This window comes from Spodoptera frugiperda, chromosome 14, assembly GCF_023101765.2.
Source record: "Spodoptera frugiperda isolate SF20-4 chromosome 14, AGI-APGP_CSIRO_Sfru_2.0, whole genome shotgun sequence".
NCBI lineage: Eukaryota > Metazoa > Arthropoda > Insecta > Lepidoptera > Noctuidae > Spodoptera > Spodoptera frugiperda.
The window spans coordinates 7,474,246-7,492,146 of record NC_064225.1 but is presented as its reverse complement, the minus strand read 5'-3'; the positions used below and the strand labels follow the sequence as shown (position 1 = coordinate 7,492,146).

Genomic DNA, 17,901 nt, shown 5'->3' with positions numbered 1-17,901 from the left:
TCATAAGTCTGATGGTGTTGATAATGATACATATTAGATAGTTACTTACTACATTCTTGTTATTTCCTTCACAGGAACGTCAGCGCTTGGAAATGAAGACCACAGTGGACGTGGAGGAAATGAAGAAACTGACCGACGTCGTCGACTACGATCTAGTGCACTTGCAAAAGTATGTAACTGTACCTATGTACCTATAATCCTTAATCCTACTAAAATTATAAATGTGAAAGATTGTTTGTCACTCCTTAATGTCAAAACGGTTAAAGGAATTAGAAAGAAATTTTGAACATGGGTAGATTATGGTCTGGAATTGTTGTTTGTAATCCGATGGGACCGAGGGCGTAGTCGCTGGCAGAAGCTTTTTCATAGCTCTAAATTAATATGAAAATGGTTGGTTAATTTTTGTTTGATCGTACGTTGTTGTAATCTAACACGGTTTTTGGATCCCTGGAGATAATTATAGGCTGAGGAGACAATAGTTTAAAAATAAACTTTAAAAGAAAGAAATTACTTTTTGGGAGAATTAATTTACTTACAAATTGTAAATTTGTTTAAACTAAGTCGCGAGACAAACTATGTATGTTATGTAAGTAGTTTACATTGAATATCTTTAAAATGCAAAATACTAAGACAGGGTTAATGTAGCCATGCTAACATAAAAAGATTGACGTCAAGCTTAAATTTGATTTATTAGTTCGGTGCTCCATCTAACTCTAACCCATTATAAGACAACTTGAATTTACAAAAACATTTCGCCGTCTAGACTAAGTCAAATATTAATGAGATCGCGACTTCTACCAACTCACTAATGGCGAAGGAACATGACAATGCACTACTCGCAAATTTCTTTAATGTAAACCATTATTCACTGATCGAGAACCGTATCGAACATTCCAGGCTTGTAATCAACCGAACACAAGAAAAGGTTCAAGAGTTACTAAGCCAAGAGGAGGTAAAACTATGACAAAGAAGAGAAAAGTTGAAACAACTGCTGGAAAATGAAGAAGAGGCGTTGGTACAGGAACTCGCGACCAAGCAGGAGATGGAGGAGTGTGGCTATTGTAAGGAAAAGGAGAAGAAGCAGAAAGGTTATCTGGAAGAGATTGAGAAGGAGAAAATAATTGAATGTCAGAAGGCTTTGGAGAGGGAGAAAATGTAAGTAGCAAGCCACGGGCACAAGGGGATATTCATAAAACTCTTCGGGTAAGACAAGTACCTAAGATGTTCAGGTATGAAAATTCACTAGGGAATATCGGAAAGCAACAACGTCACGCCTTTTATCCCCGAAGGGGTAGGCAGAGGTGCACATTACGGCACGTAATGCCGCTATGTAATGTACATCCACTTTTCACCATTTGTGTTATAAGTCCCATGTAATAGGGAGGTCATAACTAGTAGATTACTTTGAGAATAAAATGTAAGAGATTACTTTACTGGTGAAGTGACGGTCCGAAACACACAAAAAACATACAATAACCTAAACGTCCAATTATGCGTTGCCAAAACCAGGACCTCTGCAAGTCAGCAAACTCCATCACTGAACATCAATTTACAATATACAATGTCGATTAAAAAGCAAAACAAGAAAACAAAATAAAAATACCTTTCCCCAGACAGTCCCTATTAGTTAGATTACGCAAATCAAAAGCTGTAGTTATTTAGTGGTACCCGCCAACAAGAGAGGCCACAGAGTTGGCACGCTGCCCACCGCTACCAATAACTTATGTATTGTGAGGAACTAGGCTGGATAGCTTTATGTTAGCTACAAGCAAAAATGTTGTTTATTTTGGACGTATTTTTGCTGCCACAGGAAACTAAGTTTCCGATGTGTATTTTCTAGTGTTTGTTAAATTATATTATCTACGTATGTGTTATCGATTTTTATTTGCAAAATTGTTACACTCCAATTTAGCAGGATTTACAGACAGACAGACATTTTGTTTTCTTTATTTTCTAATGTTTGCTTTGACGTTCAAATGTGCGTTCCCGGTCTATTTGAAATTAATGACTTTGACTTAGGAAAATTATCAGATCGATATTTAATTTTTAAGATCGTACTAACTGACAAACAAGCTCTTTATTTGGATCTAGATGAAGTTAAGAGTTGTGATAAATACTGCAACATTACCATGATGCTTATAGTACTCAACATAGATTCTCTTTCAATAAGCATATATAAACGTTTTGAACTGACATGGTCTCTAACATTAGCATTAGAACTCGAAACGGTATATTTCTAATACTAATATGTATATAAACTGTTTTTAACACCATTCTAATTACAGAGCAAAGGGTATACGCAGTACAAAGGCAGACGTGAAGAGCCTGAAAGCACAACAGCTGATGCAAGTGGAAGAGAAGAGGTGTATAGAGAGAGCGGAACAAAACGTGGACATGATGTGGCACCAAGTTCTCATGGACGATTATAAGAGAAAGGTAAATACTGAGATCAGATATCATCAAGGAGATCAAAGATTGTTTGTAAAAAAGTAATTAAAAAAAGCTGTCCTTGTTAGAGTATAGGAACAGGCTCCCATTTAAGTGGGAGAACCATGCTTCGACAGGATGGGCCGGCTCGCCCAGAGTGATACTACGTCCTCACAGAAACGCGCTTGCGTTGTGTTTCGTAATGTGCGTGAGATTACCGGTGGTCCGATTCCCCAACAACCCTTAAATTGCTAATCCCTAAAAGACCGGCAATGAACTTGTAACGCCTCTGGTGTTTCGGGTGTATGTGATCCGTCTGCTCGTTTACCGGCTTATACCATTGAAAAAATGAATACAGAAAAAGTATTTATTTGCAGGAATCGGTAGAACTTATAAACAGAAAATAAACATACACAATCGTTGTATCAAGTCAAAAATAAAGCTAATAGAATAATTAAATCTAAACTTCGTAATCTGTCCTATCTTCTAGGAACATCTAGAGAGACTAGCAGCTCAAAAGAGACAGCAAGAGACAATGGAAAGGCGAAGATGTTACGACGAACAAATAGCGAGCGCCAACAAGAAGAGACAGGAGCTGATACGACAGGAGAGGGAGAAGGAGAATAGGAAGTTTGAGAAGATCAAGAAGAAAATGGAACAAGATCATTATGAAGGTAATATTCAATTAATATCGTCATGCCTTTTATCCCCGAAGAGGTAGGCAGAAGTGCACATTATGGCACGTAATGACGCTGTACAAGGTACACCTACTTTTCACAATTAATATTGTAAATTCCATGTAATAGGTGGTGACCCTATTGCCATATACCGGGCACATTTCCAGACTCCGTGCTACTACTGAGAAATTTTCGAAAATCCGTAAAAAGCCCCGTTTTCATCAGACCCGGGAATCGAACCCGAGACCCCTTGCCTTGCAGTCGCATTCGGCCAACGAGGCAGTAATATTTAATTAATACTAGTTTGTTAATGCAATTAGACTAGACGTTGAGGCATTTTGGACTCAATTTTCAAAGTATAAAGTACATTTTCGCTGTTTAGCTATAAAGAAGAAGAAAGAACAGCAAGAAACGAACAAAAAGAACTTCATAGAAGGACACGAGCAGAAACTGAATCGGATCAGAAACGAGAAGATGAGAGCGAGAGAGATAGACAACAATACCATACGAGTAGCGCTGGAAGAGCTGAGGAAAGAGCGAGAGAGGAATAGGATACAAATGGTAAAATACACGTAACATTGTTGTTAAAAATATAAGTACTTAAGGAATACATAAATCAGTCAATTAACGAAGTTTGGCGGCACGGCTGGGCAACCGGTTACCAAGTAACGTGTAACGGGTTCGACTCCCGCACGAAGCAATTCCTTGTGTGATCCACAAATTGTTGTGATGTGAACTTGTATGTTTGTAAACGCACCTACGACATATGAGAAAATTCTAATGGCAATGTTTTAAAAAAATAAAAAGTAATTCTTCTTTGCTTATGGGAAATGGCAGCAAACGACGGTGTCGGCAAATTATTTTCCTTCGCCAGAGGAGTATTAAGTACAAAATAAATGTTGTTTTACATGTCTTCTTCCACAGAAAAATCTACAAATAGAAAAGCAGATCTGCATCAAGAACTACAACTGTGCTAGAAGAATGGCGTCCGCTATGGAGCAGGAGGCGGAGGTGATCGCTGACGAGTGGCAGCGGGAGGCGCAGGACAAGACCGACGAACATATGAGGCAGGTCGAGCAGGAACAGCGAGCGTGTAAAGAGGTTAGATGTTGAAGAATTCCTTTTAAATGTAGGAAGAATAAAATTATGTAGATCACTAATTATCTACTAAGAACTATGAGTCGTTAAAATTCATTGAAATAATAACAAAGACTAGTGATTGGTGAAAAGTTCACCACTTCGTTGAGAGTCCCATTTACCAAGAGACGAACCCATTTGCGTGCTATATTAGATACCGGACCTGCAGAGAATTGTCGAAAGTCAAATACTCAACACTTCGAATCTTCTGTTTGGTAAACTTAACTTTGCTTGAGACGGAAAAACAGAGCCAATGCTCACCAGTCACATTACGACCATTCGAAAAAGGCAGTCAGAAAAATAAATAATTTTAAACGAATGAGTTCTAAATCTTCTTAACCTTCAAATTCTAGAAAGCAGCAGAAGAATACAGGCGTCACATCGAGGCTCGAAACCAGGCGTTGGAGGAAGCAAAGTACGAGAGAAGCCAGCGCATGGAGCGGGTGACGAGGACCGCGCTGACTGAGCTGCAGCGCAAGATAGACTGCGCCAACCAGGAGCTGCGCAGACAGGCCGAGTACAGGCACAATCTGAGCTGCCAGATTAGGGACAATGAGAGGCATTTGGTGAGTTTAAAGGAGGTCTTTTATTCGTGCCTACTCTAGATTGTTTTTTTTTTTTTTATTCAGAAAGTGTTCATTCATAAAGGCAAATTCCTCATAAGCGTAAGTAGGATCAGCTTCAGTAAAGTTATCAAATAAATGTCAACTCTGTAATTTCGTAATAAAGTCGAAAATCTGTTGACGAACGACGGAATATGGTGTAATAGTGTCCAGCTTTGCGAGAAACAAATATGGTGTACCTAATAGTGTCCAACTTCATATTTATTCTTGTAACAAATCCATTCAACCTGAACTGTAGTTACGAATGTTTGTACATATAAAGGTCTCAGCACACATATGGGATCGGAAAGGGATCGTCACCGTATCGCCTCGAGCCGTTCAGAATGGTTTGTATTAAACTCCCTACTGCAACGCACACTAATCGGAATAATAACGTAATCGCCTCGCCTCGGAACAGGCTCCGAACTTGAATTCCCGCGCTTACGGCTCATCGTCCCCGCGCTTACGTTTCTCCGTCCCCGCGCTTACGTCTCTCCGTACCCGAGCTCACATCTCTTCGTCCACCCTTTCCCCTTTCCCCTCCCGCGACGGGACGGCGAGGCGTAAGCGCGGTGTCGCCTAGCCGTAGCCGAGTTGACGTACAGGCGCTGCTGATACGCTTTCGTTACGTGCATACGGTAGGTTGACGCCTGGTTGACAGCGAGGCAAAAGTCGTTACGGTTACGATCCCTTTCCGATCCCATATGTGTGCTGAGACCTTAATAGGGATTTAAATATTACACATTTTACTTTCAGGAGTCAGAATTGATAAACATAGAAAACAAGGACAGGCCCCACACCAGAAAAGCTGCAATGTTCAAGGATGTCATGGCGACGAGATACGCGAGCTCTCCAGCAAGAACTAGGTACATAGGTGTACACATTCCTATAAAAATAATACTTTAGAAACTCGACAATCAGATCTTATTATTCCTGATTCACAAATTCAAATTAATATTTATATTATTTTTTGTTGTTTAACAGTACGAACCCTGTTCATCCCTTTCGTCGGTTATTGGAAACAACAGATAAGAAGGAAGCTCTTCATTTACCATCAATAGGATAATTATTTTAATTTTAGTTCTGTACAGTAATGTATTTCATACCTTTAAGTAATAATTACATTAAAGTTAAATCCTCATATTGCTTGTATTTTCCTTTTCCCACGTTGATTTTCTACAAATTGCTCGCTGCTGCCATCTCTGGAGTTCATGTTGAAATAGTACAGTGACATCTATTATAGAACTCTTGAACTAGACAGCACATTGAAAACTCGATGTTTCCGTTTCCGTCCACGGTGAGTTACGTTACACGCAGTAAGATGGCGTGGCGTATAAATATTTTTTCTTTTAATATCTTTAATTTTGTGAGTAAAAAGTAAAAATGAATTCTGTTTACATAAATTTCTTCAATGTTATAATAAATGTAACAAGCTTTTGCCATTGCTTACTTATCCTAAAATATTTTTTCTTGAAATATGAAAAATGGTACATAAGTTGGAACGTTTTTTCCAGTTGACGGAAGAAAAGTTTAAAGAAACTTTTGAAAATTTTTCCTAGAAAAACTAACAACGATTTTACAAATAAGATTAATGTAGGTATTTCAAAATAAATCTGAAGCGTTTGCGATGTGATTTATATTAATAGTAAGTGGGTGATTGAAAAACAAGAAGGTTTTTGTTAGCACATGTTGTATTATGATAGTTTGTGCAGTTCGAAATTCTGAGTTCGAAACCATGGAAGACAAAGAGAAAGATCCACAATATTCGCTGGAAAAGTGTTCGTACAGGTTTCTGCAACAAACTGCGAAGTCTATGGGCTTGCCGTCGAATGTAAAGGTAACTAAAAACGTTTTTGAAGTCGCACATGTTCAAAGTATTTCACGAAATGGGTTAGTGAGTTTTCTTCAGGGATTTATGACTGCAATTTTAAAGCTTAATTTGTGAAATGTATTACATTTAATTACTAAATAAGTTTACAAACAAAATCTTATAAGATAATTCTGTCATATTGGAATACTTTTCTGATTTGTTAGATTACAAGAAAACTTTATATTTTGGTGGTATCTTACAGCGTATTTATTTGATTAGGAGTAAGCAGAGATTTGGCTGTCTAAATACGCCCCTAAGATAACCCACTGACTGGGTTGCTTTTGAATAAAGAATTACCCAAAGCATGTTATTCATTCTTGGTTTATGCATTGCATTATCCAAACTAAATACTCGTCCTACTTAGTAAGTACCTACTGAGACTAAGAAACAATATATACCTGTATTAATATTTCCCCAAAACGACTCACTAACCATTATTTTTCTTTAAATATTACACTTTTAATATTTCAAAAATAACCAGTTAGCATTGGTATATTCCAACTTACTTACTCTGAGACACCAAACCAATTTTAGAGGACTTTTTCTTCAGCATATCTTAAATTACTATTACAGAAAATGTACCTGATTCAGCTGATAAATGCGAAGAGGTTTAGCAGTGAGCATGCAGTGGCGCTGCTCATCAAGCAAGTGCGTCGGGAACGCCAACACTGCTCCATGTTACGAAAGAAAGCTGCTAAAAATCGTCTGAAGAAGAATGCACAGGTAAATGTAGACTGCATGGTTGGTGCAGTGAAGTGTGAGTGACAGGTGTGTAGTGGGTTTGATTCCCATACAGAGCACCACTTTGTGTGATCCACAAATTATAGTTTCGGTTCTGGGTGTTGTTTCTATGTGAACTTGTATGTTTGTATTGAAAATACAGCCAAGACACAAGAGAAAAATCCTAGTGTGGGACAATATTATTATCAGTAAAACTAAAACAAACAACAATGATTTTTTTGTGCTTTGCTCAAGCATAATAATTCTGTAAATTTTCAAAGTTCTTAAAATTTTCAATGTATATTTCATAATTATAAAATTAATGTCAAAACCCTGTTGGTATTGCATAATTGCCCAATTTAACTTTCCCTATTCACAAAAGACAATTGCCACAACTTAATACTACCTATTCAACCTATTTCAGCAAAGTTCAGAGATATCGTCGACAAGCAATGGCCAGTCTCCACCAATAACCCATACACCGAAGAGAGTCAGCCACATCCTCATTCGATACAGTCCAGAAGTGCACTCCCCAAACAAATATCCACGGACCGTACAAAAGAGCATCTCTATAACCAGCAGTGACCGAGTACTGCGAAGCTTCAATCGGATTAAAAAGCCAAGTTACTTACTCAATGAGAATTTGATGAGTTTGCTTGATAGCCCGGAACAGAGGACCGAACGGGTCAACAATACCAATAAGGTAGAAAAGTGCAGAATTATGAAGCGGGTGTATGCTAAGAAGATTTTTGATGGTCGTCATTGTTTTAATAATGGAGAGATAGTGCCTGCACACAGAGATGCGGTGAGTTGATCAATCCCTATGTACCTACATAGTTGCATTTTGATTTTTTTAGCTGATTGTAGTTTGTTTCGGGATAATTCATGTACTACTTCCTGTACTGTACAGTTCCATAGAATAATTAATGTGAGAAAGCAAAGACTACACACTTCTAAATGCTATAATTTAACATACACAGTCCTTACAAAACCTTTCCTACTTTATTACAGACCACCTCCCCACCACCAACTAGAAGACAGCGAAGACTAAGCGGTGTCTACCCCTTGCAGCCGGAAGACATCAAGCTGCCCACCGTAACAGTGAGACGGGCAGACGGCAGCATTTCCAAACTAAAAGCTATTATACAGAAACCACTACAACAAATCACTGATACACCGTCCAACCACAGAAAGGAACCTTTACAAATAACTGAAAAACCGCACACAGAACAGAATTTGGTAGAAATACCACAAAATGTAAACTATAGACCGTCTAATGCGGACACAAGGACTCCAAATTACAATAATCAGCTAACAAACTGGCCTACTATCGGGTATAGAACTTCATCTGCATCTGAAATACCACACAATTTGAACTACATGTCTCAGAATATGGCAGTAACTACATTCAACTACAACTATCAAGTACCAAGTAATGCTTTAGTAAATGTACCGCACAACTATGCCAGATATAGCAACAGTTCCGAAGATACTATGTCAGTTGGTTACCGAGACAACCAGTCTGATGACTATGGAGTGTATTATCATAAGAAGATTAGAGCTGAACAGGTCAGGTCTTTGCGGAGTAGGGAGATGGCGAGAAGTGCTGAGCTGGAGTGTCAGCTGCCGAGGATCAATGAAGTGTTCAGTAAATTCAGTAGTGTTTACTGTAGGGATGTTACGCAACCATTGTATGTGCAAGTTGACAATGAGCCGGAGATTGGTAAGTGAAGTTTTCTACTTTATTTCTGGGCTAGCATTGCCCATGTACATTTTAGTTTAGTTGCTCTCAAGGTATTTTCATAGGGGTGCATAGAAACACAGAAAAGCTCTATTTGGTGCTAGATGTAGTTTTACGTGATGAATTTATTGGCAAACGAGCAGACGAATCACCTGATGTAAGCAGATGCAGGACCATGCCATCCATGGACACCGACAACACCGGAGGTGCTACAAGTGCGCTGATAGCCTTTGGGCGGGGATTTCACTCTGTTCGAGTCGTCCCATTAACACTGAAACGTGGCTTTGTCACATAAAAAAATTGCTTTGATATTTATTTTTTAATGAAAATTTGTGTGCTTTTGACTTCAATCTTGCCTGATGGAAAGCAACGATGACATCTAAAGTGGTGCACGCAAGCTCATAATTATTTATTTTTATTTTTTATTTGACACACAAGTTACATCACGTCACCAACCTAAGCACAGCCTGTATCTTGGTGGCCTAACATTAAATCCTTAAGCTAGGCAATTTTCGCATCATGGTTGATAAGTCAATATGTTCACCTTTCAGCCCCACCGCTCCAATCCTACATCCCGGATCCCCGCGTCCAGTACCAAGTGAACACTCCAAGCTTAGAGAAGTTCTACAACTTTAAGACCGCCAACCAGTGTTTGCTGCAGACCACCTCCGCTAACAACACGAGAACGGTCTACTCTACACCTGTTATATCTACTGCGTGAGTATCCTAATGTGAATTCTATGTGTATGGGGTTAAGAACTGATTTGCATTGCCTTAGGTGCACCAAATTCTGCACTTGTATAATGGACTGTATTTGAATACGCTTGAAAGCTTATTTGAAGTGCTTCTGAATGTTAATGTTTAAATAGCTGCTGTGAAACCAGTGTCGAAAAAAAAATCAGTTACTATCTCACTGAGTAATAGATTTTCGACTTTATAACAAAGGTATAAGGTTGAAAATTACAAAAAGAAAACACAATCTTAGCTACTGATTTATGCCATAAGTACTCAAGTCAAGTCTTCTAGGCACATTTAACACAGGTATTTTAAGCTTACAAAAAAAATGCTTGGAAAATATTGGTATCGTGTTGGTCGAATGCCAATAAACTTTTTTGAGTAGCATGGTGGTCTCGAGTTCGATTCATAGGTCTATTCATAGTCATTCTATTGCTAAGTAACTAATCATGTGATTAAGACGTCACAGCTATTTGAAATTACTGTATGAGAGTACGAGTTTGCTTTCCGTTTAAATTAATCGAAACGAGACCTCTGATTGGTCGGATCGAATAAACCAACCAATCAAGCAAACTCGTACTAAGAGTATTTTACCTGGTACCTACTATTTATTTCCACCTGTAACTGTTGCACCCGCCTCGCTATCGCCTGCACTGAGTTTGCCCGTGTTGCTTGCAGCAAGGCGCAGCCATCATCCGCGAGCCACGGCCTCTATAACATTGCTTGTGAGTCTCGCTTACTTTACACTTATGCCTTGTTCGCATTACGCTAGTATTTTAGTTAAGTAGCAAGTGTTTAGTAGCTCTCTCTCGCTTTGATTTTGGGACACAAGCGAGACAGAAGTACTTTGTATTTCGCTACTGGATTAAAATACTAGTGTAATGCGAACAAGGCATTACTTACACTGCTTGCATGTCTATACTCTAATACCTTTACGAGTGTGTTTATTTTTTATGGGATAGAAGGACAAATGAGCAGATTGATCATGTGATGGTAAGCTAGGTATAAACCCCGCCCGCCCGCATGGACGCTTACAACACCAGAGGGACAAGTGCGTTGCCGGCCTTTATAGTTAGGGTAATTGAAGTTAGTAGCCAAACGGCGATGCACAACGTACAATTAATCTTAAGTCTTTTAATTAATCCATAATTTTAACCCCACTGTAAAGGTACCTGATACCTATTTCTCAGCATTATGTTATCTTCTCTTTAATAACTATCGAGAGACATACTAAATTAACTAAAAATCGCGGTTTACTCATGTAAATTAAAGGAGAAAAGCTTTACTAGTTTCGAGTCACAGGGGGCTCTCCTCGTTAGCAACGTGCGCAGACGCGGCGACGTCGCACAACCTGCTGACAGTTATACCGTAGAGCTTTTCTCCATTGATTTACATGAATAAGCCTTGATTTTTAGTTCATGATGTTACCTGTTAATTAAATAATTATTATCACTGTTCATTTCTATTTGTATATTCATATCTGTATATTTCAAACTCTTGTACTCTACTATATATTACAGCTCCGCCGCGGGATAACCAAACGCCATATAACCAGGCGCAATATAACCAGGCACCGTATAACCCGGCGCAATATAACCAGGCGCAATATAACCAGGTGCAATATAACCAAGGCCAATATAACCAGGGCGTGTATATGAACCACGAGGAGATGCCGCGCGTCCACGACTTCTTCAGGAGTTTCCACTGTGATGATGACGCTGTTAATGGTATGTTATACCAGTTATACAATGTGATAGGGGCGAGACTTCTAACCCGTTAAGGCTGAATACTACATCTAATTTTAACGACAAAAGTCCTGGGTCGAAGGGGTCGAATCCCCTCCCCCTAAAAATTATGGCCATTTTAATATTTTTTTTACTTTTTTTGATATCAAAGGTTGTATGCGTCGTAGAAACAAAAAAAGACGACAAACGGTAGCTAATAACCTTGGCTAACTAATTCATTACTTTTTTCATATGTTTGATAATGTTTTGGTGAGAAAAAAAATAATTTGTGAATTATTCTTACCGAAAAAATCACTATTTTCCTGTATTTTCAATTAGGGGTTCAACCCCCATATTATTATTTTTGTCGATAAAATTAGATGTAGTACTCAGCCTTAACGGGTTAGAAGTCCCACGCCTATCACATTGTATATTGTTTCGTTAGTAAAAGCAAAGAGTAATAATTTTGGCCCATCTTGCTATCTGTGTATCTGACTGTTTCCATAGCTCATAAATGAACATATTGATTTAAATACAGTCATGGTTTTTGTTTCATAAAGACTATGGCGCTTACTCTTAAAACCAATCTCAATGTCAAACCTATACAACCACAATCGTAGCAGTTGAAATAACATTCTCAAATATAAAGCTAAACTCTATACTATTTAGTTCATTAAATTTCTACGCATTACGGATGCAATGGAAGCTAGATTCAAGAGAACGAAATTCCACAATATCCATGTCGATCGATGGGAATTGGATTCAAGAGTAAGCCGCCTGATATAAGCATTTAATAGCTACAAGTGTTTTACCAAGGCGAAGTAGCCTTCGCTTTATTAAGTTTTGTTACACTATATTTGGTAAGTGAATGGGCTTATCACTTATCAGTCCAGAAACAAAAGTTTTGACCAAAAACATTCTAATTTAACGTGTTCAATTGTTCACGTTACAGACCCTCAACCTCTAGCGCACACGGCGGACTTCCACCGCTCGACGTCGTCCATAGCGACGCTGACGTCCCAGGAACAGGAGCAGACCGCCAACATCACCATACCGGAGATGGTGGAAGATGCCTTCGAGATCATCAGCCAGGATGGAGTAAGTCATAAATAACTTACAGATAGCTGCACCCTTAGTATGAGTTCGCTTTACGTTTAAAGTAATCGAAACGAGAACGCATTCGGCGCTCTGATTGGCCGGCTCGAATAATTCAACCAATCAGATCAGAGCGTCGAAAGTGCTCTCGTTTCGATTAATTTAAACGTAAAGCAAACTCGTACTAAGGGTACTGTTCGTAATACTTGGAAAATGAACAATTAACGACTAAAGAGAGCTCAATGAGGAATGGGGGCTAACGTTTTTCAGCTCATAAGATGGTGTTGTTAATACGCTCTTGGAGATTTGAAGGTCGTATCGGTTTGGAAATACCGCCGACTATATCTCATTACACACAAAGTTTTGCTGTGCGAGGCAGAAAGTTTCGTGAGAAAATCACAGTTGTGGCCTGTCAACCATCTATGGATGGATGCAATTAAGACTAGTTGTTCATTTCCGCATATAAACATTTAAACTTGTCGTATTTCAGGACTACATGGAACGGATGGGAATGGACATACGGATGCAGTGCATCCTATGCAACTGGGCAGGACCCAAGATTATTCTCGAGTACCATATTAGGAAGGTTAGTGTTCAATAGTACATTTAATTCGTAATTAGCGACAATATTCTATTGCCAACTGTAATAGAAACTTAGTCAAGACTGCTAAGCGCTAAATTAAGTATCCCACAAAAACATTTCATGTTAAATGTTGCCAAGACGAGACCATATAGCTCGCACTGTCAAAAAGTAATCAGATCCCGTGTAGAGCCAAGTTTCTAACCCTACATGCCCAGACCTAAATCGATAAGCCCTAATTTCACACTCAAGTTACGGGGAAATTCTACAGCCATAGCTCATACTGCGTAGTTCGTAGCGCGTAGCAGAGTTTTTACGCTATAATCTCGTAGGCGTGCAAACCTTGGACGTAACTGGCGAGTCGGCCGCACGGACTTTTTGCTATTCGTCATATGGGCTTGAGCTTAAAAATCTATTCAATCTTCTAAACTCTTTCCGTGCGGCCAACTCGCCAGTTACGTCCAAGGTTTGCACGCCTACGAGATTATAGCGTAAAAACTCTGCTACGCGCTACGAACTACGCAGTATGAGCTATGGCTGTAGAATTTCCCCGTAACTTGAGTGTGAAATTAGGGCTTATCGATTTAGGTCTGGGCATGTAGGGTTAGAAACTTGGCTCTACACGGGATCTGATTACTTTTTAACCCCCGACGCAAAAAGAGGGGTGTTATAAGTTTGACGTGTCTGTCTGTCTGTCTGTCTGTCTGTCTGTCTGTCTGTCTGTCTGTCTGTGGCATCATAACTCCCGAACGGATGCAGTGATTTCAATTTAGTTTTTTTCGTATGAAAGGGGACTTATGTGCGAGTGTTCTTAGACATGTTTGATGAAAATCGGTTGAGCCGTTTTAAAGTTATGGGCGGTGAAAGTAGGGAGATTAGCCGAAGGTCTGCAAATATACTGGGATGGGGTCTCAAATGAAACCGCACTGAAAGAAAATATTGAAAGATATTATTTTTTCGTACTAACAAAAATAAAAAATTTAATAAAAAATTAAATTAGATAAATTAAAAATTTAAAAAATAAAAATTCAACTCAAAAAACAAGAATCGAAATTATAGTAAGTATATGTAATATACTAAGCCTAACTTAACCTAACCTACCTATAAAAAGTATAAAATAAAAAATTAAATTAAAAATTTAAAAAACCCCCGACCCAAAAACTTAATTTCCCTTTAAAAAGTAAAAAATAATAAAAGAAACTTAATCTTAAAGTACCTAAGAATGTACTAATAATTCTAAAAAAAAATACGTCTCGTTGGGGGACCGCATGAATACGGACTGCACACCGCCGCCCGCGCCGCTATATTTCTATTTTCTGCGTTATAGTTAAGTTAGGAGCATAATTAGTTACTTTGCAAGACCCGTTAATCGAAAACCGTTTATCAGATTTATGTGAGTCGATAAACTTATTTAATTTAGTAGTTGTGCGAGGAAGATGCGCAGCTTGAGTATGCGATGTATCGATAATACGGAAGCCGTCTATAGCACGCATCTCTTCATATAAAAAATATAGCATAGATAAATCCGCCAGTGCTAAGCTATGTGTACCAATGAATACGATGACTGGAAGCCAAACGCATCCACAGCAATGTAGCATAGCACATCTCTGGTGAAAAATCACCCTAATAGTCAACATGTTTAAAGTTTAACGAGAACGCCAATGAAAAGTTAAACACTATGTAGCTGGTGCTATCCTTTCAGGAATTATTTAAATGTGTAACATTGCTATTATTTGACCAGGAGCACGCGGGTCAGATAGTGGAGTGCGCGGGCAGCGAGTGCGTGGCGCGGTACAGCCTGGGCGCGCTAACCGCCAGGCGGCGCTGTCTCACGCACGTGCTGCAGCTGCGGGGCGACCTGTATCTACTGTCCGCGCAGTACAGGGACCCGGACGACTTCATTGCGTCATTGTCTGTAAGTGATCATTACTTTTGTTTCTGAAAACAAGGGTATTTTATTTCAAACTAGTTGACCCGGCAAACTTCGTACCGCCTCAAACATTGTTTTTTCTCACCTTTTAAACCTTCCCTGGACTTCCACAAATAATTCAAGATTTAAATTTGCCAAATCGGTCCAGCCATTCTCGAGTTTTAGCGAGACTAACGAACAGCAATTGATTTTTATATATAGAGATTGAGGTTTACCATTTTTCTGCTCACTCAATGGCGCTTGGCACTTGTGGTGTTGCGAGTGACCACAGATGCGCTTATTGCTTGATGGTAAGCAAATGAACCATCTGCTTGTTTGCCCTCCTATTGCATAAATACAATGCGCTATAGTTCAATAATATGTTATAGGAATAGAGCACATTGATTCGGTACGAATGGGACGGCTGATCGGAGGTTATCCAAGGCAATTACCCTCCTCCCCAATCCCCGAATCCCCATCAATCCTTATCCCTTGACCTCCTTAAGGCCAGCAACACACTTCTGGTATTCCGGGTGTCCATAGCGGCGCTGATTGCTTACCATCAGGTGAACCGGTTTATCCCATATAAAAAATAAATAAACTTTATTCAGAACTAAATTACGACTTAAACTTGTCTTGACCTTCTTAAATATGTTCCCGCAGACACTATCGTTCGAACCGGACGCTCCAAAGACCGGCAGCATGACTATCTACAACAAGGTGACAGGAGAACCATTCACTTGGCAGGGAGAGATCACAGACCTACCACTCTGCATGCCATACGAAAATAGCCCTAATTGCTTCAGACTTTCACTCTCTAAAATGGACCTTTTGCCTAACAGCGCTAACTTGAAATTGTTGAATCGAGAATTAGTGGTCCGGTCCCCCACAAAGGTGGTTGTCGGTCAACCAGAGTTGGATAATATACATATCAATTTGATTGTTAAGATATTTGACTGAGAAGTAATGTTATGGACTGATAAAGAAGTGTGAATCTTTTGGTGAGTTCTTTTCTGTATATGTGGTTTTTTTTTTTCTAAATATATTGTTGTTTTTTTTTTATTTTGTTATGGTTTGACCATATTATGTTAAGAGAGTTTTATAAAATGGGAGTCAGTTAAAAAAGATATCGCATTAGTTTCTTTAAGAAAACGTGATTACAGATCTCAGTTACTTTATAGTATAAGTTCTAGTTAGGTTTTTTTTATAATTATTTTTTATTTTTTTTACGTCTGGTACAGACAGTTGTACGGAGAGTTGTAAGAGATGTGTTACATTATAAATAGTCGCGGAATCTATTGGCTCATTCCAATATATAAATGCTTACAGTGAAGGACCCACACATAGCATAAACATTAAGCATCTCATCCTTTTCGAAGTCAATTATATTAAAACGGAATTTTGAACGAGATATTTTTTTCTTAGGTTTATGATGCAACTTAAATGATATTAATAAGTCCAAGACTGACATAGTTTTGTTATTTTATAATTTTACCTGTAACTTGTGATTGAAAGTATAGTTTAAAAACGTACGATACGTTTATTAAGTCGACGTACAAAATATTACCTTTAAGTAAAAGTAATATAAGATCTTACAGAACTGATTTAGTTTATAAGATTACTATGAATCACTTGAAAATTCAAAATGGCTAACAACCGCCATTTTGGATTCGTTACGTTTTGACGTATTTTTATAGTTTTTATTTTTAATCTGTTTAGTTTGGTTTAGTTTATAAGATCAATGAAAACTTATTGTTGCTCAAATCGTGTGCCATATTGTTCTTACATGTTTACAAATTACTTTTTTTATTTTTTTTTAGTACCTACTAAGTATGGGTTTTTATTTAACATAGTTAATGTGCTTACGCGTCCATGATTTCAATTTATGGATTGTAAAAGTTTTATTTTCTAATTTTCCATGTATCTGATCTGTATCTATATCTAATCAAATTTATAGAAAAGTCATTGTGTGGGCTTGACAAGGTCGATTACCTCTCAAGCCAGTAAGACGTCTATATCGCTAAAAATCTCAAGTGATTAATTGACATTCGATAAATATATGTAAACCCTATACATTGACTTTTTTATAAAAAAAAATTGTTCAATTAGCTGTGAACCTTGTTAATCAATATGTGTTTATATTATTTCTGTGTTAGGGCCTATGCACACCACGTTTTTTAAACGCGCTATCGACGCGCGTTTGTAGCGATACGCGATACGCACGCAAGTCAGACGCAGCCTGTAGACGTTTGCACACCTGTCGCGCTTGTGCGCGTGTGTCTCTATCTCAATATATATAATGTAGGTACTCTGTGACCAAATCGCTCGAATGCTAACAGCGTAGATTCACATTTTCCTTTCCCTCTATGTGGGGGTAACCCCGTCGGTAGGCGAGGCGCGCGCGCTAGCGCTCGTATCGGTGTCGCGCGTTTGTATTAATACAAAGGACAACAAACTACTCTGCAGGATAAAAACGCACCGGCACATTCCCAAAACGCGCGTCGAGGGCGCGTTTAAAAAACGTGGTGTGCATAGGCCCTTAGTATAAAGATACTATATCTATTTGTAAGAAAAGTTTATAACTTTAGTTGATGGTTGATTACTAATTTAAAAAGACTTGAACCAGTTGATTTGTTAACGTTTTATAATCACTTTAAAACATTGTTTTGTTTGACACTTCTTTT

The 17,901-nt window shown here is 38.5% G+C and overlaps 2 protein-coding genes across 2 annotated transcripts; both read left to right on the top strand.

The window, feature by feature from the left end:
• Positions 1-1,042: 1,042 nt before the first annotated feature.
• LOC126911359 (trichohyalin-like) lies at positions 1,043-5,909 on the top strand. The gene is made up of 8 exons (XM_050698236.1): positions 1,043-1,155; positions 2,286-2,436; positions 2,918-3,101; positions 3,487-3,665; positions 4,029-4,205; positions 4,595-4,807; positions 5,600-5,709; positions 5,828-5,909. Exons 1-8 carry the CDS (start codon positions 1,043-1,045, stop codon positions 5,907-5,909), a joined length of 1,209 nt encoding a protein of 402 aa, XP_050554193.1.
• Positions 5,910-6,358: 449 nt separating this feature from the next.
• On the top strand, positions 6,359-16,482 carry LOC118279321 (uncharacterized). The gene is made up of 11 exons (XM_035598987.2): positions 6,359-6,680; positions 7,287-7,436; positions 7,858-8,238; positions 8,445-9,156; positions 9,726-9,891; positions 10,588-10,634; positions 11,430-11,636; positions 12,586-12,731; positions 13,219-13,314; positions 15,050-15,223; positions 15,881-16,482. The coding sequence occupies exons 1-11, from the start codon at positions 6,540-6,542 to the stop codon at positions 16,175-16,177; spliced, it is 2,517 nt and encodes an 838-aa protein (XP_035454880.2). The 5' UTR covers positions 6,359-6,539; the 3' UTR covers positions 16,178-16,482.
• The last annotated feature ends 1,419 nt before the right edge of the window (positions 16,483-17,901 follow it).

What these genes read in the sequence shown, in the direction of transcription:
- LOC118279321 (XM_035598987.2), top strand. Translation starts at nt 6,540, where the DNA reads ATGATAGTTTGTGCAGTTCGAAATTCTGAGTTCGAAACCATGGAAGAC. An exon ending in GCTTGCCGTCGAATGTAAAG is followed by an intron (nt 6,681 to 7,286) that starts GTAACTAAAAAC and finishes TTACTATTACAG; the next exon opens with AAAATGTACCTGATTCAGCT. An exon ending in GTCTGAAGAAGAATGCACAG is followed by an intron (nt 7,437 to 7,857) that starts GTAAATGTAGAC and finishes AACCTATTTCAG; the next exon opens with CAAAGTTCAGAGATATCGTC.
- LOC126911359 (XM_050698236.1), top strand. Translation starts at nt 1,043, where the DNA reads ATGGAGGAGTGTGGCTATTGTAAGGAAAAGGAGAAGAAGCAGAAAGGT. An exon ending in GCTTTGGAGAGGGAGAAAAT is followed by an intron (nt 1,156 to 2,285) that starts GTAAGTAGCAAG and finishes TTCTAATTACAG; the next exon opens with AGCAAAGGGTATACGCAGTA. An exon ending in GGGACAATGAGAGGCATTTG is followed by an intron (nt 4,808 to 5,599) that starts GTGAGTTTAAAG and finishes TTTTACTTTCAG; the next exon opens with GAGTCAGAATTGATAAACAT.